Source organism: Anarhichas minor, unplaced genomic scaffold (genome assembly GCF_050575085.1).
Source record: "Anarhichas minor isolate MPS153535 unplaced genomic scaffold, ASM5057508v1 ptg000094l, whole genome shotgun sequence".
NCBI classification, from domain to species: domain Eukaryota; kingdom Metazoa; phylum Chordata; class Actinopteri; order Perciformes; family Anarhichadidae; genus Anarhichas; species Anarhichas minor.
Genome location: NW_027466540.1, coordinates 207,005 through 232,500, shown reverse-complemented (window position 1 = coordinate 232,500; position 25,496 = coordinate 207,005). Strand labels below are relative to the sequence as shown.

Sequence of the window (25,496 nt, the reverse complement as noted above, 5' to 3'; positions counted from 1 at the left end):
TGACTACCCTATAGAGAGGTAAAGTCCCGCCTCTTCCAGTGTCCACGGGACCTTATTTCTGCAAAAATATGTTCGGTAGTCAACGGCGAGAGACAAATGTTTTTTCCGATGCTGTTTACATTGTGCCATGAACTACACGTATGTTTGTCAATCTGAAAGATACTTTTGAAAGTGTCAGTTTGTCGTTATATTTAGTTTTATGTGAAACCGCTCAGTGAGCTTCATCTATCGTCTCGCACAACATACGTTAGCCAAGGCACCACCTTGGCTAACGTGTGTAACTGATATGTATGTATGTAAGTGAGACCACATTGTTGGTGTGAGAACATTCTGGTACGAAACACACAGGAATCGTAGCTTTAGAGAAAGAGACGTTACGACACTTTTGGGTCTGTAGTCTTTCTAATTATGTGTTTTTGCAGTTTTATACTTCAACAGTTTTACTGCAAACTGCAAAATTATCTTTTAAATTGACAAACATCATATGTGTAATTCATAGCACAATTCAAACAAGATCTAAAATGTTCCCTCGTCGTTGACTACTGTAACATGTTTCCCCCGAAAATAACGTCCCAAGGTGGTCCCACCAGAAGAGGCGGGACTTTGCCTCGACATCGGATGCCTTGTTATGCTTGAAAATGTTTGGAAATGTATAAAAGGTGGGATGAGATATTATGATGAGTATTTAGACAGATTTTTGACCGGTTTTTGCAGTGTGACTGGATTGAATTCAACAGAGGGGGAGATCGTATGTGTTTCTGCTCATTACGTCTTTAATACCAAGAACTCTCTTCTCTGATAAAAAGACTTCGATACATGTTTATTTCACAGTTAAGAGCCTCTGGTTTGGCTCTGTAGAGGAGTTTAGCGTGATTCAAAACCACCAATGCTGCTGTGAACGTCTTAATCAGCTGTGAGCAGCACACTGTGTGAACCTTTATCTGCAGTGGGTCAGTGCTGGCCTCTTACAGAAGGAGTGGAATCACACAACACGGCAACCTCTGACTCCTTTAGTGAGATGTGAACATGAATGTGTCTCAGAGGAGACACTTCTATAGAACATCAAGGTAGCAAGTCAACCGTCTCTTCAGACTCTATTTTGGTAAATGAAAGTGTCCTTGAGCAAGACACTGAGGCTGGACTCATGGACAGATTATGAGATAATGGGCTCCTGGACACGGACATATAAAAGGCCCCTAACCCTCCTACGTGAGAACAAGAGCCACGGATTCAAAGAGTCATATTTTTGGTCCTTTTGTAGTCATTTTGATTATCTTTGTAGTTGTTTTGCGTGTCTTCTTGTTTGTTGTGCGTCTCTTTGTAGTTGTTTTGTGTCTCTTTGTTGTTGTTTTGTGTCTCTTTGTTGTTGTTTTGTGTGTCTTGTCTCTTTGTAGTTGTTTCGTTTCTCTTTAAGGTCATTTTGCATTTCTTTATAGCGGTTATGCATCTCTTTGTAGTGGTTTTGTGTGTCTTCTTGGTTGTTTTGCGGTTCTTTGCAGTCGTTTTGCATCTCTTTGCAATATTTTTGTGTCTCTTCTTGGTCAATTTGCATCCGGACTCTTTTTGGTCGTTTTGAGTCTATTTGTAGTTTTTTTGTATTTCTTTATTTACTTTTTTTGTCTCTTTTTAGTCATGACATGTTTGAAGAAATGTCATCAGTAACTTCAAACAGAAGCACCGGCCCAGGGGCCCCCTAACCTGGGCACTGTGCCCAGTAGGTCTATGGTTGTGCTCTCCAAAGAGCTGCTGTTGAGCCAGACCTTTGACCTAAATTAAATTTTTGCTTATTGGAGTCAATCAAAAATAATTGAATGTAGGTTTTTCTAAGGTGTGGTCTGTGTTCTTTCTGCAGGTAGTGGTTGTGTTCTGTCTGTGGGGATCTGATGTCAGCAGAGCTTATGTTTTTCAAGCCAGTAGACCTGGAGAGGGAGGAGACAACCCACCACCTCACACTAAAGGTGAGAACCTTTGATTCAGGTCACATTAGAGAGAATGCAGGTTTAAGACATGAAGCATCGGCTTCACTTTTCAGAACCGGAGGTTGCTGGCTGGTTGGTAAGCCCTCTAAATGTGCCGAAGCACTGAAACATTGAGTTCGTAATGATATGTCCCCTTTAAGAAACAGATGAGTACAGTATGTTTGCAGCAGTTGTGTCTAACTGTGCCGCCTGTCCTCCCTCCAGTCGTCTCAGAGTGGGTCAGCTCAGCGGGCTCCTGCAAGGGGAGGTGCTTTGAGCTGGAGGAGGCCAAACCTCCAGGATGCAGATGTGACAATCTGTGTAAAACCTACTACAGCTGTTGCTCCGACTTCGAAGAGCACTGCCTGAAAACAGGTCAGTCTGATGTCTCAATCACTTCTCCTGGTTTTACCTTCTTTGACATATTACTCAGCGAAAAGTAGGCTTCATTTCCTGTACTGCTTGATTGTTTAGCTGGACGCCACAAAAACAGCTTTGGTGGGAGTCACGGCCTTTGGCCAAGAAACAAGTTTTTGTTGTACTTTCTTGTATCTTTGAGGAGAAGCCTGCTGTTATTCTATATTTTCATCAACAAAGTCCACGAAAAGACTAAAACCAACAATGTGTCCGTCCGTATCTCAGTAGTTTCTAACCTCCTCAGACCCAGAACCATCGGTTCCTACATGAGATTCAAATCTTTAAAAGTTAACTAGAATTAAAAAATAAACGAAAATGCATCTTCATTTTATTTTGAAGGAAACTATTTTCTCGTTCCTACTTATAGTCCATAGAAGTCCATGTAAGGAGGTGGTCAGGGTGGATGTGTTGGTCAACACAAGACTCTCAACCAAAAGTCAGAGTTGACTCATATTAATTTACTGAAATAATAAAACAAACACATTTTAAGACAAGCCACGATGTTTTCACAAAACATAACTAAGTGGTAGTTTTGTTGCATTTTTGTTTTGTTTTGTTTCAATTTACAAAGTCCGTAATCTGGGAGACAACATGTTTAGTTGTATAGTAAATGGAAAATGGACTTTCTATTTTCCCAACCACTAGAAGCGCTTTACGCTACATGTCATCATTCACCCATTCATACACTGATGCACTTCCCCACGGACTGGACGGGCCGAGGATCGTACCACAGATCGATGACCAGCTCTCCCTCTGAGCCAGAACAACATGTTGTAGGAGACACGGTTTATTTGCACGTACATTGCTGCTGCTACTCCTTATATTTCCTATGTTTTCTACTGAATCTGTTTGGAATACTACACAGCGGTACTACGGTAGCTCCAGTACTCAGAAAGCTCGACGAACACAACATAAGTGCTTTCTGCTGTGGCGGATATAACATGAACAAAAGGCAACTGTCCTGGAGTTAACCACCACGTCAGTCTTCATCTGATGCTAATTTAGAGCTTGGCCGAGTGAAGACAATGAAACCGCGGTTTCATCTTGAAAACATTAAGCAAACAACAGTGGGGGCATTTTCCAAAACTAGAAGAAGAAAATAAATCTACAATCATGAGCTCCTTGTGCTTTTATTGCTTTGCTTAGGATCAAACCGACTTTGGGTGCCTGAGACTTATATCACAGTATTCCTTCTTGATGTATTGCATGTTGTTGTTGAAGCAGGGAGATTACAGTAATGACGTGATAGTGAACTTTCCTCCCTCCCGTGTCTCAGCGGGAGGTTTCGAGTGCACGCAGGATCGCTGTGGGGAGGAGAGGGATGACGAGCACGCCTGCCGCTGCTCGGAGGACTGCCTGGAGAGAGGAGACTGCTGCTCCAACTACAAGTCGCTCTGCAAAGGTACTCATCGTGATCGGTCCCAGAATAACAACGTATAAATAACTGAGGGTGAATGTGCATGAAAGACAGACGGTCATTACTCCTGTGCTGTTGTTTCCCACGTCAGGTGAGACTTCATGGGTGCATGGAGACTGTGAGGAGATCAAGAGCGCTGAATGTCCTGCAGGGTGAGTCTGGAACTGACCTCAAACTCAAAACATGCCGTAATCTACTTATTTAGGTTTATTTTATTCAAGAGAAGGCCTTCGAAAACGTGACAAAGTTACTTTGAACTGGACAATGTAAATAAAGCAGTCACAATAAATGAGTCCCCAATAAAATCAAATCATATAAAAATACCTTTTGCTATTTTATATTTTGAGAACTGATTCAGTCTGCAAATTAGGAGCACTTCCATTGTTTTCTAACATATTACACAATCAGCACCTGTGGATTTTGTGGATTTGATCTTTCCTTCTTTGTTCTTCTCAGCTTCATCCGTCCTCCACTCATCATGCTGTCTGTCGACGGCTTCAGAGCCTCCTACCTGAAGAAGGGCAACTCCGTCATCCCCAACATACACAAACTGAGTACGTCTCCTTTATTTATTCTCGTGCTTTCTTTCCTAAAAGCAGCTGTAGAAGTATTTTTAAACATATATCTTTTCAATCTGGCTTTTATAATTTTATGTTTTTATTATTATTGTCTCGGTGCAAAGCCTAAGAAAAAATTATTTCCCTTTACGATCAATTCAACTTCTCGCAATGACAAGGCGGGTCCGGCAAAACGACGCGGTTCACCTCTGGAGCGGAGCTGCGTGGGCAACCGATCATAAGTGACGAACGGAAAATACAGTCGCTCGCTCGCTGGAGCCAACAAGTCTTCTCTCATCTATTTTACCTCCTGCGTCACCCATCTGTCCCCCCCGTCAGGGACAAGAGACAAAAGGAACAACAACACATAAGTGAAGAGACTTTCAAACATGAGGGACATCACATGCTAACGACTAACTGACCAGATAAAAGAGCTGGGAACAAACGCTCGCCCAACTCATGTTTTATCTCCCCCTCGTCCCAGATCTGATCCATCCTCTTGTCTCCTCATCCTGATAAAAGCACAATGACGCTTGTAGATATTTACAAGACGAGCTGAGACCCAGTAGTTCGCTCTCTTTCTCTATTCTCTTTGATTTAGTGCTTAAGGTATGTTTTTATGAAGTTCAATACTGAAAAGCTTCCATTTCTTTCCTCTTAGGAAAGTGTGGAACGTCAGCCCCCTACATGCGACCAGTCTACCCATCAAAGACTTTCCCAAATCTATACACTCTAGTCACAGTAAGTGACCCTGGGTAATGTCTCTCTATACGTCTGTTGAGGTCCTTCATCCTGAATATTTAACATATTAACTGCAGTGACGTCCCTCTTTGCAGGGCCTGTACCCAGAGTCCCATGGGATCGTGGGGAACACCATGCACGACCCCGTGTTCAACGCCACCTTCAGCCTGCGCACCAGAGAGAAGCTGAACCACCGCTGGTGGGGCGGACAGCCCGTGAGTTAACGCTGGATACCAGCTTGTGATTGGACGGGAATCACACCAAACTTGCACTGAGTTAGCGATCACTTCCTGCATGTCACTCACTGGGATGATTATAGTTTCTACCCAACTGAGACTTTTGTAAGACACAGTGATCACAAGTTTCATATACTGGAGGTTCATAGAGAAATATCCATCCTTTGTAAAGAAGAACACTATTACTTGTATAACTTCACCACTAAATGTTCCTGATAACAAAGACAAATTGCATCCTAAGTGGACAAGAAAGTACACTACAACACTAAGTATACAGCAGATACTGTATATAATTAGCTAGCATGACATGGACACAGCGATATGATCTCAGGAGCAGAGGTGTGACTCTTGACCTTCAGCAGAGTGCTAACACATTCCACTTCTGTTTGACAGATCTGGATCACAGCAGAGGAACACGGAGTGAAAGCAGCCTCTTTCTTCTGGCCTTGGTACTTAAGTTAGTACTGGAATATTTTGAACGCAGCGCTGCACTGGTAACTTACGAAAACCTCAAAGAGGCTATGGGTACTTTAGGAGGAAAGGAGTATGGGTTACTGTCTGTTTAAGTAGTCAGTGTTTTAGTCAATGTGTATCATTAAAGCTGAACATGATATATAGTATACAGTACTGCACAGTGTGTATTCAGGGAAGTCTTCAGTCCTGGTGGATCTTGAACTGTAGCTCATTTGCTTATGATAATAAGCTAAACGCGTGATATGTTGGAGAATTCAAGCCTTTATACACACTGATCTTTTTTAATGTAGATGATTACAGATATAAGTTTGAGCAAAACAAAAATGAGAAATGTAATTACATAAATACATAATTGCTTTACTTCACTTTGTGGGTCATTAAAACAGACAAGCACAGAGATGTTCTTGAACACACCAGCCAAAGCCTGCGGCCATGTTTACACTGACGAGGATCAACCTGAATACACATGTTGGAGTTTTCAGATTCACGATTCCGATTTTTTAATCTGAATACTGTAGTAAAAAATAACCAAAGTAGACTGAAGCTGAGACTTCAAAAATAATATTAATGTTGTAAAAAATGTAATAATGGGTAAATAACAAAAGCAATTTAAATACATTTTTCAATCATGCCATTGGTGTTAGGAAAAAGTAAATGAGTCGTACACATTATGGAGCTCAAACAGCATAATGGCAACATGTGCTCAAAAGATCCTTATTAAACATTTAAAGACGCTTTTCTCTTCACTTCACCCCAGTGACAGCAGAGACGGAGCTGTTTCAGAAAACATTAGCATGTCGATGACATACTCATCACGAGGGAAACGTCCTGAGACGGACTGACTGACAATGGCTCCAAATACTCACAAGACTCGGGACAATAGCCCCACACACTCAGTCACAACAGAGGCCATTGACCACTCAAACGCCAGCTTGTTGAGGCGCTGAGCAAAAATCATTCAAATCAAGAATAAAATGAGAGAGACAAAGTGGTAGAAAAGAAAGATCAGGTCCCCTTCGTCCCTTATTGTCACCAGTAAGTCAAGTATCCAAATACACACGGAACTGTGAAGAATCTGTAACTGCGTCTTGTTTCTTGACCTCCTACTTCTTACTCCTTTTGTTTCCAGGGTGATTCCTCTAGAGAGGAGGATTCTGACCATCCTTCACTGGCTGCATCTGCCCGATGATGAGAGGTATATTGTTCTGTTCTTTGGGACTTCACTCAAGATTGTTTTAGACATGAATGCACTTGTTAAAAGTTGTTTTTTTATTATCCTGTGGTCTTGTAAACCTGGGTCTTTCTCTTGGACCAAACGTTGACTTGCAGCAGCAGGAAACAGCTCAGGTGGAACTAATAACATAAATGTTGGCTCAGTTCCAATGAAGTGTCCCAATAAGTCAAGATAACACAATATACACAACCTAAATGGAATGCAGCCGTTACTATGTATTTAGGGTTAATTAGTTACAGCCCAAAGGCACAGAGCTCTATATTGAGTTTGTGTCAGTTTGTAATTATTTGTTGTAGAGCTAGAAACAGGAAACTTGGCCCAATAACTGTAAATGATGTGCAAGTGCTTCCCAAGAAACATGACTCCAATCAGCCACATGGTGGCGCTGTGATTAAAGCCCCCAAAATTAGATTTTGGAATGGCCACACCCCTCACAAGTCCGATTGACTTGAAATTAGACACACATGTCCAGCACAATGGGCTTTAGAAAAAAAACATCATGGACTATAAATCCACCCTCTAGATTATCCACCATTTTGAATGTTTTGAAAAACATTTTTTTTTTACATCTAGGTCTGATTGCTACAAAATTGGACAAATCAAAAGTTATTAAAAGCTTGTTGACATCTTTTAGTTTGTAAGAATTAACTTTAGAAATGACTCAGCACATAACTAGACCAAAGTCAACAACTGCTCATCAATCATCACATCATTTGCAGAATATGTCCACAAGAGTACCTGAAAAATACCCTGAAAGTTTCACTCAAATCGACTACTAGGGGAAGCTACAAATGTTATATTAGTCATACTTGTATTAGTTATTGAACAGAATGTCTGGCGTGAGGAAGGTACAGTATTTAGATTTTGTCTAATATACCATTTGGTTATAGTTATTTTTGTTCACTTCATTTCAAAACTGTCTTTAAGTTGAACTAAGTGACTGTGCTTATTTAGTTTGAGCCAGTTCATGATGAACAAGTTGTAGTCTTATGCAGCAATACTGAACATATTTATTCTTTAGAATTTATCTCTGTCATTTCTGATGACTTAATGCTCATGTATATATATTTTTAAATGGCTTGTATTGTATGTCACACATGTTAGAAGTGGTGAGGGTTTTATATTTAGTCAGTCGTGTCAGTGAGTTGTTCAGTGTCTCTTAAAGACTTGAAGATGAAGTCAGTGAAGCGGTCACTAGCTGATCTGGGTTCCTGAGTTCAGCGTGAGTCACAGTGAGATGCTCAGCAAAGAGTTGTATCTTGTTTACTCATCACGGTGACCTCACAATACTCTCATACCTGGATGATGTGTTGTGTCTTTAGACCATATGTTTTCGGCGTCCACTCGGAGCAGCCCGATACCTTCGGACATCGACTGGGACCGCTCAGCAGTGAGGTGAGCACTAGTGGACTCAGAGGGGGCAACTGACCCCCTTGGTGCGCCCATGATTGAAAAGAATGCAGCAAAAGTGCCCATAAGGATGTCCTTATGGTAGATCAAATATTATGACGTGCTTTCTAGGGTGCCCCATCAGTGGAGAAAACATGGTTAAGTGCCCTCTAGGGGCCCTTCCAGTGGATAAAACATGATATAGTGCCCTCTTAGTTGACCTTAAAATTGAGAAGACACGATGCAGTGCTTTATAGGCTGCCCTACATGCAACTTTATGCGCACTAGTGCCGTTTTTTTTTTTTGCCCCTGCCCCTCAGACAGCTTGAGTCCACCATTGGAGGTGATCGAGGCACCTGAGGGTGGACAAGTGACTGAAAGTGTGAGGCAGCAGCTGTGCTTCATTGCATCATTAAATTAGGAAGTATATATCTTCATAATGTCTTTATTTATCCTGTCTACAGTTGGATAACCCTCTGAGGGAGATCGATAACATCATTGGTCACCTGATGAACGGTCTGAAGCAGATGAACCTGCATCGCTGTGTCAACATCATCATCGTAGGAGACCATGGTATGACCGGCATATAGTCACTGCTCTTACACGTCTTTCCTTGAGTTAAACCTGGACAGTTAGTTTAAACAAAAGAACCCTAACCCTTCAAAATAAATAGTCGACAACTGTTGAAAGTGAGGCCTTTAGATTTTCCATAGTAACTGGGACAAAAAAACAGTGAAACTGCCGAGTGAAGCCAATGCTTCATGTGTTAAAGCTGCATTCTCTCTAGTGACCACCAGGGGGCGACTCCTCTGGTTGTATAGAAGTCTATGAGAAAATGACTCTACTTCTCTCTTGATTTATTACCTCAGTAAACATTGTAAACATGAGTTTATGGTCTCAATCTCTAGTTTCAAGTCTTCTTCAATACAGCATGATGTTCATTTAGTACATTATGGTCCATTTAGAGACAAACAGACCATAAAGCAGGGGATGCTTTAGGGCGGGGCTACACGGTGATTGACAGGTCTCTACCAGAGACGTATACGGCGTCTCTACATCACTATTCTTCAGTCCAAATATGGTCACTTCTGTTCACTGGTTGCAAAAAGCCAAGATGGCGACGGCCAAATCGACGAATTTGAGGCTTCAAAACTCTAGTCCACAAACCAACGAGTGACGTCACGATGAATACGTCCACTTCTTATATACAGACTATATTTTCCGTGGCCGCACAAGTTTCAGAGGCAAATATGTCAAACTCATGGTACATAAAAACTAAACTATCAGCATGAACAGAAATGGAAGATGTAACGTGTGATACTTTTAGGTGAACTGAACCTTTTGACAATAACTACAGAAATCATGTCTCAGGTATGGAGGAGGCCCACTGTGATCGGACAGAGTTTCTCAGCAGCTACCCACTCAACATAGACGAGATCACGCTGATCCCCGGCTCGCTGGGCCGGATACGACCCCGCGACCCCAAATCCACCACATGTGAGATGACACTGACACGAGACTGAATCAGATTGTAAAAAGAAAAAAGAAAAACAGGCTTCATTTTGACATATTTTATTTTACAGATGACCCAAAAGTTGTGGTTGCAAACCTCACGGTAAGTCCGATAACAAGACACCCACAATCACAACAAAGACGCCAACTTAAACTTGTTCCTGTAATTTCTGTTTAGAGAGAGAGAGAGAGAGAGAGAGGTCAGGTCACCTCTGTATTTGTTGTTTCAGTGTAAAATGCCGACTCAGCACTTCAAGCCGTACCTAAAGCAGCATTTACCCAAGAGGCTTCACTACGCCAACAACCGCAGGATCGAGGACGTCCACCTCCTGTTGGAGAGGAAGTGGCACATCGCCAGGTAACCTTTTACGCACTGATTCAGTTCTAAAGGTGATGATTTAATACCAATCAGGCTGCAACCTCCACTTCTGATAAGTGAAGCCAATGCTGAAGTGTCATGAACCTGCATCCCGAGAAGACCTGAGAGGCTTTTGACGACATGAACATACACGGCAGACTTTCATCCACTGACAGAATTTAACATTTGCGAGTCATTATGTCAAACTGTATTTTTCCGTTTTAGTTTTGATATTTTTTATTTACAGGCTGCAGAAGCGTTCCATTACTTAAAGAACACAATATTCTTGTTTTTTGTTTTAGGAAAATGCCGGAAAAACTGAGGACCCGGTGCGGTTTCTTTGGTGACCACGGCTTTGACAACAAGATCACCAGCATGAGGGTACTGTGTAGTGTTAAAGTCTCTTTAACTTTACACCTCTTCTTCTTCTCTGCTGTAGTACAGACTGTTATGTAATATAATTATATATTATATATTATAGAAATTATAATTTTACTTTTGTGACTTATTTTAACCGACACCACAACATTTTTAAGACATTTTGCTGCTTTTTGTTTTTAGATGCGAGGGTCTCAGGACAGAAGATGTCGTACGACGTACAGACTTTAACTCTTTGTGATACGGGGTCATACGAATAAATTTAATTGATCGCTCTTGTTACAGGACATGATGAGAAAAACTTTCTGAAGATATCGCACAAACCGTTGTCTGAGGATACTTTGCTGTAATCAGGCCGTTCAGCATTCGTCAGCTTTGATTTATTTGTCACGTAACTTGCGTACTTCAGTAACGGCGCTTCCGTAGTTATGAACGACAATCTTTTCTGAAACCTAACTAAGTAGTTTTGTTGGCTTAACTAAGTTGTTTCCTGTGAAGACGGAAGTTTATTTTGAAAAGACTGAATGCATGTAACGAGCAGAAACAGAGGAGTAACGTTTTGTAAAATACGTTGCTGTGCTACTCCTCTGAGGTTACACCTGATGCCTGATACCCTCTGATGTTGCTGTGATTGAACTCCCCAAATACTAAGAACTAAAGGCATGAAACTGTTTTAACTGTAATGCAGGTTTTCCACTGATTATATATTTCTGTGGGTTTAATGTCTGGTTTTCTTCACACAGACCATTTTCATGGGTCATGGACCGAGCTTCAAGTTCCAGAAAAGAGTGCCGGAGTTTGAAAATATAGAATTATACAACGTCATGTGTGGTGAGCATGTTATTATTTGCCTTTTTGACGGGTTCATTGTCTGCCCAGTGACTCACCTAGAGGCTCTGTCATCTCTCTCTCCCTCTCAGACTTGTTGGGGCTGAAGCCGGCTCCAAACAACGGGACGTACGGCAGCTTGAACGACATGCTGAAAGATCCTCCGTACCAGCCCAGCATGCCAGAGGAAGTGACATCACCGTCACCGGCGTCCGACTCTGACGCCGTCGTGACCCACGACCTGGGCTGCAGCTGTGATGATGAGGTCAGAGGACGCTGACGTCATTAGAAGATGTTTCTGACTCTGCAGGAATGAGTCCTAACACCCATAAATGAGTCCTAACACTTCCTGTTCCCTCGTCTTGAAGTCAATTTTCTTTCAATGCATTTGGTGGAGTTCCTTTATAGACTCACGTTAGCTTTTTACTTCTGCTGATTGTATTCACACTTTTAAAAAATCATATAAGTGGTGTAAGTATCATGAACGTTTGTTTGGCACAAAGATTATTTCCTGCAAACACTTCTTGTGGAGGTAACCAGTGAGATGCAGAACTCTATTTAAAAGCCTTGTTACACGACAAAGCCGCGTTGCTCCAGAGGGCAGAAACCCTCAAAACAAGCTGACTTCTGTGCTTTTTGTTTGTTACAGAACAAAGTGGAGGAGAACATTGAAGCCTTCAGTCCTGCTTCAGGTGGAATCTACAGTTACAGTAAGTTTCTGTCACACATCAGTCTCTCTTCAAGGATGAATAACAGTCATCCACTAGTGCTGTAAGAGCCACAAGAGACCACTGATCAGCTGTGTGAGCACTGGTTTATAATGGTCTGACAAGGTGGGAAATGTTGAGCTAACTTAGCCTTAGCTACGTGAGTGGTCCAGATTTAGCTCTTTAACCGTCTACACAAAAACGTCTATTTTTTGGACCTTCTTTCTTGTGAAAATACTTTCACTTCCTGAAAATGGTCTCAATGGAATTGCAGCCTTTTTTTTTTTGGAGGGCGAGAAACTACTAACTGACAAAGGGGGGAAATAACTTCAGGGACACACAGTAATATAAATATGAAACAGAGAGAAAGTTTAACTTGGACGATAAATTACTTTCAGTTCTTGTAGAAAATGATTACTTTACACTGGGGACACAAAAAAGAACATACAAGTATATAAAAGTACTTTTAATGTACATTATACTATGTTTTGTGTATAGTTGTTATACATATATGACTCACTTTGAAGATAATATGAGGAAACAATTTATAGGGACAGAAATAAAATAACTGAGTCATTAAGTTTTCACCGCAAAACTAAGAAGAAAGATCTGAGATTTAAGATGAATGCATTTTGGCCTCTTTTCTGAAACTGACTGTGTGTGTGTGTGTGTGTGTGTGTGTGTGCAGACAGCACCCACCTCCCGTTTGGTCGTCCAGCCGTGATGTTTGACACTCAGTACAGTTTGCTTCATCACGTGGAGTTCATCAGCGGCTACAGCAGAGAGCTGGCCATGCCTCTGTGGACAGCGTTCACGCTGCCACGACAGGTACAGTTTGTGTTTCATGCTTCTACAAACTTTACTGAAATGTTTTTGTTTTTTTACAGTTAAACACACTTTATTTTACTGCAAATTCCATTCCAAAGCAAACAATTTCCTAGCTTCCTTCAATCGATTTATGATCCGTTCATTGATTTATTTATTGTGAAAGTAAGGTTCTTTCCCTCTAAAAAACAGCGATTTGTTCCTCTGACCTCTTTTAAAGCGTTTAAACTGGGCGTCAGGTTTCTGCCGTGACACAAACACAAACACAAACGTGTGCAACAACATGAGGAAACAGACTCTGTGTCTCTGACACCTTTACAGGAACATGCTGCAGGTTTACAAGGTGCAGCTGCTCACACCTGGACTCACACATGCTGCATGAATACACGCCGTCACGCATGAACACCACACCGTCCTTTTCACCCTCTCACTGATTATTTTTTTCTTATACAAGTTCTCGTCTGCAGATTGCATTTGACATGATGTGTCTTTATCCAACCTTCTTGCACAGGAAGATTTAAATAAATAAGACTAAATATGAAAGCTAAATATGTAAAATATGTTTCTCCTCCTCTCTCCGTCTCTCAGGAGGACATGACTCCCGTTCCGGAGGTGTCCCCCGGCGTTCAGTGCGTCCGAGTCGACTCCAGAGTGTCAGCTGATCACAGTCAGAGCTGCACCACCTACAGCCAGAACAACCACCTCACCTCGGGCTTCCTCTTCCCTCCAGGTACACCTGCAGCTGTACGGCGCACAAACACTGCAGCGGATACACCGTCTCTCAGAGCTGATTCCACACAGACACGTGACAACGGGAAGATTTATTTAGGTTTTTCTTGTTTTCATGCTGGATGACTTATTTCCCCAAAAACTTTTCTGGTAAACACAAGATTTAAAGTGTTGCTTTTGAGTGATTCTTTGTGTTTTACAGGTCGATTAAATCGACTAATTAGTTATTATTAATTATTGATTAGTTGACTAAGAATATTGATCGAGGTCGGCCGTGTACATCACTCAACCTCTTTGTCACTCAATCAATTCTAATCTGTAGAGAAACAAATATGTTCACGACATGTATTACACATTCATATATCTGCTGCACTTTTGTTTGAAGAATTGATCAAACAGAACTGATTCAACATATTTATTTATGTCTTACTGCAGTTTTATTGGGAATAAGTTGGTTTGGTTGTCAGGTTGAGGTTTTATTCAACTCTCCTTTTTCCAGTGAACATCTTCATCTTCTTTTGAAAACATATGTGCAAATGTCTCACTAGATCAGGCTGTACAGTGATTATGAAATAATAATGCGATGATTGATAAATGAGATCTCCAGGTTCTACGGTGAACCAGGTCTGATATTACTCTACGCGTGATGTTTCTATGATGAAGGCATTTGATGCGATCTCGTTTCGACGTGTAACGAGAGTTTGTTTGTGTGTGATGTCGTTGACAGAGCTGGCTTCGTCTGCAGAGTCCAGATACGACGCCTCGCTCATCACCAACATCGTCCCCATGTACCCGGCCTTCAAGAGTGAGTCTCGCGCTTCATCTCTTATTTCGGCCTCGTTCAGCTGCCTGTGATGATCAGATTCACGTGTCCCTCATCTCTTCCTGCACATCAGCGGAGTTCAGTCTGTGTCACACGAAACAAAGACACAGAAATGTGGTGATGTCGGGTCTGAGCGAGGACGGCCTGACACCCATTGTTTCTGCAGACAGAGAGGACTTATCAGGACGAAACACTCTCTCTCTCTGAGCCGCCGTCTCATGCAGACACACGAATATCTCGTCGCTGTCGTCGGCTCTGTGAACAGACTGTGTCTGGAGAATGTGCTGCTTTTCTTTATTTAAAACTGGGGATCGATTGGTTACATCAGGAGGAAACACAACGCTGAATGTTTAGTTGAACGCTGAATGTTTAGCTGAACGCTGAACGTTTAGTTGAACGCTGAACGTTTAGCCGAATGCTGAACGTTTAGTTGAACGCTGAACGTTTAGCTGAACGCTGAACGTTTAGCTGAACGCTGAACGTTTAGCCGAATGCTGAACGTTTAGTTGAACGCTGAACGTTTAGCTGAACACTGAACGTTTAGCTGAACGCTGAACGTTTAGTCGAACGCTGAACGTTTAGTTTAGGCCAAATAATGGACCTGCTATTATTTTCCATCCTGGTTGTTTTCTATTTAAAAGTGAAAAAACATCTGAAACAGCAGTTTGTGTTAATAAACAGTATTTTCTTTGTATATCATTGAACGAGGACAATCAGCCCATTGATTCTATGAATTCTATGTTATGGTTGAACACATTTCTTAAATGTTCAGAGAAACTAAAGTTTCTTTCAGTTTGTTTGCATCCTGCATCCATTCACACCATTAACATGTGGTTGGATCCAGATGTCTTAATACCAGATGTTTGTGGGGTTGATAGGTTTAGGAAGGAAACTCACAGATTGCTCTGCAGCATGAGATCCTTTTCCTTCTGTCCGCAGGGCTGTGGAGCTTCCTGCAGGGGACGCTGCTGAGACGCTACGCAGAGGAAAACAACGGCGTCAACGTCGTCGCCGGACCGATCTTTGATTACAACCACGACGGCCTCCGAGACACCACCGAGAAGATAAAAGAGTAAGACTTCGTATTATCACACGATGAGATGGAAATGTCATGAATACACTGTAGAGAAGCTGCGACACAACGTTTCCATTTCAAACTTAAAGTAAAGTTGACCTTGAAGGCTCGTCGTTGATCTTGTGAAAACTAGTTTAACAATAAATGCTTCACAAGTTCCACTCAGATGGATTCAATCAAATTCAATAAAACGTTCTTGTTCCCTGGAGAGCAATTCTGGTGCAGCATGAGAAACACAAGAAAACAGAAACATGGGGGAGTTTTACTGCACAAAGGACAGAAACAAAGACACTAAAAACAACAAGTTATAACAAATGCGTTCAGTAAAAAGTGCAACGATGAAATCTGGTCTCATAGTTTATGGTTAAAAAGGATGATTTGTTCTCCGTTTCTCATCACAGGCATTAATAAACTCATAACTTAGACATATGAGTTACATGATGATCATGTTTTCACGATGTCATTTAAGTAAGAAACCAACTGTTCATGTTACAGCGAGAGACATTTGTGATTACATAAGGAGAAGGTTTTGTGATATAGAAGGACAGTATATATCACATGTTGTCTTCAATGTTAAAACTGAATAATTACAAATCTAGTAATAACAACAAATATATTATATAATACCATGAAATATATCTTGTTACAATAAAAAACAACGATATTGTTAAAAGTAAATCTCTTTGTTATTGCACATGTTTTACGTCGCGGTGGCGTCAATGCACTGCTGTAGCTTCTTCAACTTTCTGCCTAACTTGTTTGTAGTTTCATTAAACAGCTTCTGAAGATCGTATGATCAAAGTATTGTTGTTTTCTTTTATTGTTATTGTCACTATTATTATTATTACTATTGAAAAACGTATCTTGGCTCTTATTAATCTTATGTGTTGGGACTCTGGGTGCAGATTAGCAGCTGAGCTAACAGGCTAACAGGCTATCAGGCACATGTTGCATTACTGTCTAAAACATGAAAGTGGATTCATGTACATTTCTCTCTAGAATCAATCAAACAAACTAAAAAGCTGGAGTTCATGTATCCGACCTCTTTCCTCCATCCAGGCTCTCGGCCGACGGCCCTCCCGTCCCCAGCCACTTCTACACGGTGGTGACGAGCTGCCAGGAGCTGAACCAGACGGTGGAGGAGTGTGACGGAGAGCTCCAGGTCTTTTCCTTCCTGCTGGCGCATAGACGGGACAACTCTGAGGCGTGCAATGTGAGTCCAGACGCTGTCCAGCAGGGGGCGCCGCTGCCCCAGCGGTCACTGCAGCTGTTAGAATAGACACAGTCTCCTCTCTGTCACTCCTTTAAAGTAACCCATTACTTTTACTCCAGTACTGTAACCAAGTACAAAACAAAGGTACTAGTATCACATTTTACATTTCATACATTTGAGACGCTGGCACTGTTTGCTGCATGCCATCATATGAAAGCTGCAGCTACTCACTTTACAAATCAAGATTTTACAGACAAAAGTATTAAACAGGAAACGAGCCAAATGTCAATTAGTTGATTGATCATTATGGAAAGAGTTTTGCTGACGTGTTGCTGGAAGACAGCGGTGGAAACACGAGTGGTCGTCTTAATTTGATGCAAAAAATAACTAAATCTTAATGTTCTATGTGGCACAAATCTGCTCACGTCATCAAATCCGATTGTTTGTTGTGTTGGAGTTCAGAGAGCGGAGCTTTGTGTTATTGTAAAGATGTTTTAAAAGATATTCGACAATGTGGGTGAGAATATGATGGCCGCCTGAAGGAGACTTCTCCTTCTCTGACTGGGACACAATAACAGAGACAGGATCAAGTTCAAATGTAAAGAACAAATAGTATTTATCTTTCGGGTTCTTTCCATAATGTTCTCACTTATAATAACAATCTGAGCCTGTCAGTGCACGTTTCTGCCGGCTGCAGATTTCTCCATCAGTACTGAACACTCTGGTCCCCATCAGTCACACAAACTGCCAAAGATCCCCTTTAAACAAAGGATCAGAGCTCTTCTTCCACCACTGATCTCCACCCTGACCTCTGATGAAACGTGGGGGTTTTCCCAGTTGAACTGGAAATTCATCGTGTTATTTCATTTTCAGGCGGTCAGAAGCAAATGATTGAACTCAGTGGTCTGTTGTGTTTCAGTAGATTTCCTGTGTTTAGAGCCGACACCTCTCTGACCACCGTTCTTCTGTAAAGATCATTGTGAGGCTACAAGCAGTTCTACAAACTGATCTGGAAGCTGAGGAGCGCCATCATTTGTGGAAATTGTATAAGAAATTTGATTTGATTTGTGGGACTTTTCTCAGTCCCATGTGCCATGTTCGTGTTTCTGACTGCACGCCTATAAACATGTGGACATCAGTTTTAGCGGAGTCATGTTTATGTTGGCGGCATGTTGGTTATTGTAAAATCGCGAGTCATAGCGGGTACAGATGTGTCACCGTAGGAACAGTTGTAGTAAATTCTTGCAGTGACTCACAGACAAATAATCTGTTGAAACTAAGACCTAAAAAATGAACGTCAAATTGAAGCATGACATTATTCACCAGCGTGCTTACCACTGGACAACAATTCTCTGGAATTGTTCTTTTTCTTTGTAAAACATTCCTGAAATGTCTTTGACTCATTTCACGAATAAATCAGCGTTATGTTTTGGTAGGACGATATTTGTCAGTGGATGCATTCACTGATGGTTTTCAAACTCTCCCTTTCTTCAGTTCCAGCTGTATTTGTGCTCAGATGTTTCCCTATGTTGGGCTGAGAATAACTCCTCTGTGAACGCCTGGTAACAAACAGCTCAAACACACACCGCAGGCTTCCCCGCTCATGTTTTCACCTTGCCATAAACAGAAAGTGGAACGTGACGAGTCCGTCTGGGTTTATTCTGGAAACAGTTCTGGCCATGAAATTGACTTTGCAGAGAACGTGCATCAGATATTTCCTCCTCTTTGAGTCACACACAAAGAGGAGGTCTTACTGGTGAATTGGTTGGAACAGACGTTAAGGATTCATTTAATCACAATACTGTCGTCCCTGCTCCCTACAGGCCCTTAAAAAGCCTTGTAAATACGTGTTTCTCTGCTGGTTTCTTTTTAGCGTGTACGATTATCAGTCACTTCATGCTGAAGAGAAGCCCAAACACACACTCCCTTTTGAGTACAAACTGTGCAGTACTGTTGGAGTCTTGAGCTCTGGAGGATTTCAGGCTCACCTCAGAGTTTGACTCGCTCCAAGTGTCCCGCTATAAACCGAGTGTTTACAACAAAATCACACCGGAGATTGAACTCAGTGTGACTCCAACGAAAAGCTGAAAATGGGCAGATCTTTACATCACATATGGGATTTATTTTACTTTACAGATCTATAAGCCAGCGTCAGGATTAGTGTGTTATTAATGAAGATATTCAACAAGATATTTATGTCTCTGCCTTCTGAATCAACCCACATGAGTCCTTTCTGATGGAACCTATATTTGCAGGATTGTCTGGAAGTGGTTCATGTCAGTGTTTTCACTGATCTGCCACAGTTATGGTGACGTTTTAGGTTTTAGGCAACTAAAAACATTCGTCACATCTTGGATACGGTTTGGGAAAAGATCGTCGTCGTGGCTGAAAGAAGCCAAAAGGTTAAATGCACCGGGTCACAGTCAGAGTCCATGCTTTGTTCGCCCAAAGATGGATGGGGTGACTGTGGCTAAGTGGATAGCAGGGCTGTCCTTCGATCAGAAGGTTGGCGGTTCGATCCCTGGCTCTGGCTCTGCTAGTCTCATGTTGATGTGTCCTTGAGCAAGACACATAACCCCCAAAAGAAGTGCTCCTGTAGTTGTGCCTACGGTGTAGAAATGTGATAGAATCTTAATTGTAAGTCGCTTTGGATAAAAGTGTCTGCTAAATGACTGTAATGGATGGGCGAGGATAAATTAATGGGACATTTGTGGTAACATCTGTAATGTTAATATTCACATCTGTCCTTTAAATTAAGCATAACACAATGTAAGCATTAGAAGAAAGAACTGTAAGGATATTTCCTGCCCTGCCAGATGAACCCTTAGTTCAGCTGAGATCATGGAGGAGTTGTTTCCTTAATCAGTATCGGTAACTGTAGTACCAGTCAAGTAGCAGTGTTGTACTTTCCATCAAATATACACTTCTTAACCTTTCCCTCCATAATCATCTTCCTTGTGATCAACAGCAACACCCTGAACAAATATGTCCGCCGTAGCGGAAGACGATTTGTTTTTGGGTATTCCGTCTCTGTCTGTCTGTCCGTCTGTTTCCTGCTCGTGATCGTTATATCTCATAAACGTCTGGAGGGAATTTCTTCAAATTTGGCACGAACTCATATATGGACTCAAGGTTGAACTGATCAGATTTTGGGGGTCAAACGTCACTGTGACTTCACAAAAACACATTTTGGCCAAAGCCAAGAATTGACATGCTTATTATGATTTGTTTGTCCCAGTAAAAGACTGGTAGCTCCAGCGACAGGTCTGCTCCCATGATCCACTCGTCTCTGCCTGAATGTATCTCAAATATTGATGCAATGTGGTCGTCAACCTTCCCACATCCTCTCCGGCTTCATTCTGAGGTGTTGCGAACACAAGAGGAGTCTTAAATACAGTAACCCCTGTCATGTGGTGTGTGTTTCTGCCTGGTTTGCGTCCCATACTTCAGTCTGCCCGCAGCTCAAACCAGACAGATTTATAGAGCTTCAGTTTTGGCAAAGTGGAAACCACAGAACCTTGGAATAAGCAGCTTAGTTCATGGAAACATTTAAGACGAACAGAAAAACCAATCCAGCAGCTGTTAGGTGCATGTAATGCACGATGCAGATGGTTTAAGTTTACTGAGGTTATGATCTGATTTGCTTCACATTGAAATAAAAATAATTATTTAAATGCTGTCGAAACAAATATGTAACTTCGTTCTTCTCTTGGACATTCATCTCTAGTTGAGAAGACTTTGCTTGACACTTGACTAAAAGGTCAATACCGCTCTCATGTCTGGAGCCCAGAGCGATTAGCCTAGCTTAGCATAAAGACTGGAAGCAGGGGGCAACATTTAGCATTGCTCTTTCCAAAGTTAAAAACCAATATGGCTCCCAGTACCTCTTAAGCTCGCTAATTCACTTATTATTAATCAAATGATCTTGTTGTACAAATGTGTTTTTATGGGAAATTACAATAACTATTTACGTTAGACATGCTCGCGGGTTTACACTGCCTCCAGTCTTCATGCTATCACCTCCTCACTCCATCTCCAAAGTTAAACCACGAACACATTGGTGTTAACGCTTCGCATAAACTAGTCCTTCACAACAGTTGCCAAATAAACATTTCTTGCATTTTCATCACAAACTTGTACCGGATATTGTAGGCTATCTGGGACAACCAGCAGTTTCCAAAACATGGAATCCAGCAGACTGCTGGCTTTGTTGACAGGAGTTTCCTCTTCTCCTGTAGTCTTGGGTACAGCACTGAAGGGAATCTCTTCACAGTTGCCAAAACATCAGCAGGCTGCGACCTGTCTCACGTAAACACAGAGCTTCAAGCGTGACTCACTGGATTCCATTTTCTGTCTGGAATACAAAACACCTCCCAGTCCTCAGGCGATGAATGTAAACCTGGCAACCATTTGGCCTTTTTCGAATCTAAAGAAGGTCACAGAGTCTGTGTGATTCGTGCAGATCCGGTGAGGTTCTTTTTTGATGTCACAGGTGTTTCCGCCAGACGTGCTGAGGTTAACGCACAGAGCGAGTCACTCACACTACGGTGAGCGCGAATGAAACGGTGCAACTGGAAGACCCATCTGCCTCATTTCCCGCTCAGCTACGACAACAAAAGAGAGAGTTGATTATTTTTAGACGAGGGCGGGGTGTCGCTGTTACTCCTCTAGGCCATGTGATCGGAAACACATCTAACAAGCTTACACACAATCGATGCCGTCAGGGCGAGGAAGACAACAATTACAGAAGCAATTGACCTTTACGTCGGCATGTAGCCTAGTAGGAACTAACTTAGGCGAAACTCCTCAGAATGCACGCGTTGTATTTGTGACCTGTTGGCTTCTGGGAAAGTGTTTGTTCAGTGTTCCTACGATGTAATACAGAAGGTGTTAGAACTTTACCAAAGGCGACAGTTCGAATGCTACTTCAGTCCCCAGCAGCAGGACTGTGTCCGTCTTCGACACCACAGGGGTTGTAGTGAAGATTGCCAGAGTGCAATCACACATATTTAAGTGACAAGAATAGTTAATAAAGATAATAAGTACATATATTCGTGTTATTCTTATTCTAAAATATAGATGGATAGTTTCATGCATAAATTGGTGCCTTTGTGAGGGGGAGACCAGCGCGTTCGTATCTTTGTCACCTTGTTTCACCCTTGCTGTATGTTGCATGCCTGAGTGCAGCCATAAATCAAAGTGCATGAGTCAGAGTCTGTTTCTGTGGCAGATTAATGTCTTTAAGTGTCTGACTATTGCAACTAGCTCAGGTTTCCTAAACTGGAAGTTGACATTTCTTCATGAATCACACAGGTGGAGGTGATTCAAAGGAACTTGGCATAATGTTGCTGTACAGTCATTTTTCTTGTTAAGTGATGAGTTGGTCTTTAAAATGAAAAGCTTATTATATAAAAGCTGCTTTGACCTGTAGATGTATCACTCCACTGCGCTGCCACCTGAGGGCATCGTAGGTTGAACAGGTTTAACCTTTTAACTACTAGGCCTGTTTTTAGCCCCCTGCTCGGAAATTGCATACTCCTACTCCTTTGAGTACACTACCCAAACTACAAGGTCTATTTTAATAATTTTGATGCTAGAATACTGGTAACACTTGTGAGATGTGTTGATATACATATAGATTTTGTATATGTTACTGGTTAATATAGAAAAATAAGAGATTACACAGCTGAAATTGAAAACATTCAGCTCCGCCTGGAAAAAATGCACTTTCAGTGATAAAAAGTTATTGAAATAATGCAGTATGATCCCTAAAAACTTCCCCAAGTCATAGCATAACTGATCAGTAGTTATTACAAAATGGTTAGAGTGGAATAAAGTGAATAATAAGAGGTTTTTATTACAAAGGGGTCAGGCGAGGTCATCATTTTCGAACCAGCTGTTGCAGCTCTTACATTGTACTTTTATACACTATATAACTATATATTTCACTTTCTTTATCACTCATATGATTCAATACATCCAAATACAGATAATAGGAATCATATTCATATTCATAACATCATCAGAGCCAGTTTTGGCTGTCATCTGTAGGATTTTCTCATTTCATGTGTGTGTGTGTGGCTGGATCTCAGCCTATCCTCGGTCGATTTCCAAAAACAACCCCTCTTTAGACACGTCATCGTCTTAGGAAGACTCATGCCAAATTTGGTGGTGATCGTCAAAAGATTTCATAGAATAAAGTTGCCAGAAGTGAGGCGTGTACCCCGGCGGAAATTTCCGGTCGCGGGCAGTCTGACCACTCGCCCAAGCCCCCTTGACCGCTCTTATTCTGGAAACAAGTCGGAAGTCAACAGTATGCAGTTGGCAGCAATGACTACAGCTTTGGAACGGAAATTCCGCGACGTTATTATCCATATTTTGAGAAAACATGGGCGCATAACCACGATTTTTGTCGGCGAAGTTCAGCATGAAGGTACGTTTGATCACACACAACGGTTTAGTGCTTCTACGGATCGTAAAACAGAAGTTAGTTACGTGTTCCGCCACGTGTGCTAATGCTAATAAATGCTTTGTATGACTGGGTAGCTGTTAGCATGAGGGTACAAACATTGATTTACTGTACTCATAGCGCCGATTTCTGGCCCGGATTTGGTGCTTTTATGCCACGATATTGTTATACTTATATGAGTAGCCTATAGTTGTCTTTGGAGTTTATAATAAGTGACTTATATGATGTTGTTGTCCACACGTTGCTATTTCATCCAAAAAAAAAAGTGGCCGTGTCCACACTACTGGCTAATAATCATGCTATTTTCCGCATTTGATTTTGGGGTACCCTCAACACGAGCGCCCCAGCCAGAAGGTTAATGGCACAGAGTTCAGAGCAGCCGACCTCTGCCTCAAGTCATTCTTAAACTGCAGGATTGGATTGCTGACAAACTGCAGCAGGTCAGTGCGTAAAGTGACTATGAAGCAATGAAGCAATGAAGCAATGAATGAAGCAATGAAGCAATGAATGAAGCAATGAAGCAATGAATGAATGAAGCAATGAATGAATGAATGAAGCAATGAAGCAATGAATGAAGCAATGAATGAATGAAGCAATGAATGAAGCAATGAATGAATGAAGCAATGAATGAATGAATGAATGAAGCAATGAAGCAATGAATGAAGCAATGAAGCAATGAATGAAGCAATGAATGAAGCAATGAATGAATGAATGAAGCAATGAATGAATTAATGAAGCAGTGAATGAATGAATGAAGCTCAGTTTGGTTGTACGGTATGATTTTCAGTACAGGTACTAATACCACACTGTGGAAATACTTCACTACAAGTTAGTATTAGTATTAGTAAAATATACATAAAGTTTAAAAAGTAAAAGGATTCATGAAGCAGAACAAACGGACCTCTGTGATTATGACACTTTTATGAATAATTTAGTTGGATTATTGTTACTGTAGCATTAAAGTGTAAATCACATTTTACTGCTTGTAGTTGGTCACGGTGGAGCTTTTTCCTCATTGTTTTAAATACTGATGGAGAGTTTAATCTTTGACATTATACTTCATAAAATAAATCACATGTTTAAAATCCTAATCTGAAAATCAACTAAAGCTGTCAGTAGTGCAGTAACAAATACAACAACTACAGTATGAAGTAACATGAAGTACAAGCACCTCACATGTGTGAGTGCTGCACTCGTTACATCATAGGACAACTGTAGACAGGTAACACGTGTGTAGATAATAAAACACACACTGTGTGGGTCCAGGGATATTTCTGAATTGAAGTACTTGTGAAAATGGTGAGAAAGATTAAAGATTAAAGCTGACAGAAAGGTTTGTGTCAAGAGATACCGGCCCCTTTATTACCTCACAGAAGGAACTCTAAAGGATGCATCTGAAGGAAGTGAGAGAGAGAAGTCACTGGAGAGCAGAGCTCACATTTAATCGGGCTGTTTGACGTCTCAGGGACGTCACATTCGTCCCTAAATGGGCTGAATTGCTAAACTCTCCCTCAACTCCCCGACAACAACAATCCTCCTCTCGACAATGAACGTGTCACACAAGTGTTTTCCTGCGGCGTTCCTCGGAACTGGAAGCCGCTTTAGTTGGGAAGTGAACGTGTTGCCAGGAAGTCTGAAGTCATCCACTTGTAACCTTCAAAAACGTTTTATGACATAAAAACAATATGAAAAGTAATTTTTCTTCTTCAAATACCTCCTCATGAATCATTGTTGAGCAGTGAGACGTCTGCAGGATCAATCAGCAACAAACAAGCAACAGCTGAGCAGAATCGTTTCATATCAGCTGTTCCAGACATGAGTGTAAAAGGACGACATGATGACCCTCGTTTCTTCTTCTGCAGAGCAGCTGGACGCACACAGCTCAAACTGAAGCGGTCACACGAGACTTATCAAAGCCGTCTGCCCGCCCGCCTCACACACATGAAATGCTGCCAGCTCTTTGTTTTTTTCCACTCCCGGTGACGTGCAGACAGTTTACCGTGTGTGTAAAGGTGAATCACCAAATCTAAAGAAAAACAAAAAGAAATGCAAAACATGTCATGAAAGTTTTCCATCACGAAGGAAAGTGATTGAAATATTAAAAATTATAATAGAATATTTGTTAATAACTTCCTGGTTTATGAAATTTCACAATT

The 25,496-nt window shown here is 41.5% G+C and overlaps 1 protein-coding gene across 1 annotated transcript in view; it reads left to right on the top strand.

Annotated features, from left to right (window-relative positions):
- Positions 1-25,496, top strand: part of enpp2l (ectonucleotide pyrophosphatase/phosphodiesterase 2-like) — a 35,385-nt gene that overhangs the window by 3,417 nt on the left and 6,472 nt on the right. The window contains exons 2-24 of the mRNA XM_076082395.1: positions 1,853-1,958; positions 2,184-2,333; positions 3,652-3,777; positions 3,884-3,944; positions 4,249-4,346; positions 5,011-5,090; positions 5,186-5,305; positions 5,720-5,775; positions 6,930-6,995; positions 8,357-8,429; positions 8,888-8,996; positions 9,795-9,920; positions 10,007-10,038; positions 10,166-10,293; positions 10,596-10,674; positions 11,415-11,502; positions 11,592-11,764; positions 12,149-12,209; positions 12,895-13,034; positions 13,620-13,761; positions 14,488-14,565; positions 15,523-15,655; positions 16,718-16,871. Coding sequence (XP_075938510.1) covers positions 1,853-1,958; positions 2,184-2,333; positions 3,652-3,777; positions 3,884-3,944; positions 4,249-4,346; positions 5,011-5,090; positions 5,186-5,305; positions 5,720-5,775; positions 6,930-6,995; positions 8,357-8,429; positions 8,888-8,996; positions 9,795-9,920; positions 10,007-10,038; positions 10,166-10,293; positions 10,596-10,674; positions 11,415-11,502; positions 11,592-11,764; positions 12,149-12,209; positions 12,895-13,034; positions 13,620-13,761; positions 14,488-14,565; positions 15,523-15,655; positions 16,718-16,871 — 2,379 coding nt within the window. The remainder of the gene's footprint in view (positions 1-1,852; positions 1,959-2,183; positions 2,334-3,651; positions 3,778-3,883; positions 3,945-4,248; positions 4,347-5,010; positions 5,091-5,185; positions 5,306-5,719; positions 5,776-6,929; positions 6,996-8,356; positions 8,430-8,887; positions 8,997-9,794; positions 9,921-10,006; positions 10,039-10,165; positions 10,294-10,595; positions 10,675-11,414; positions 11,503-11,591; positions 11,765-12,148; positions 12,210-12,894; positions 13,035-13,619; positions 13,762-14,487; positions 14,566-15,522; positions 15,656-16,717; positions 16,872-25,496) is intronic.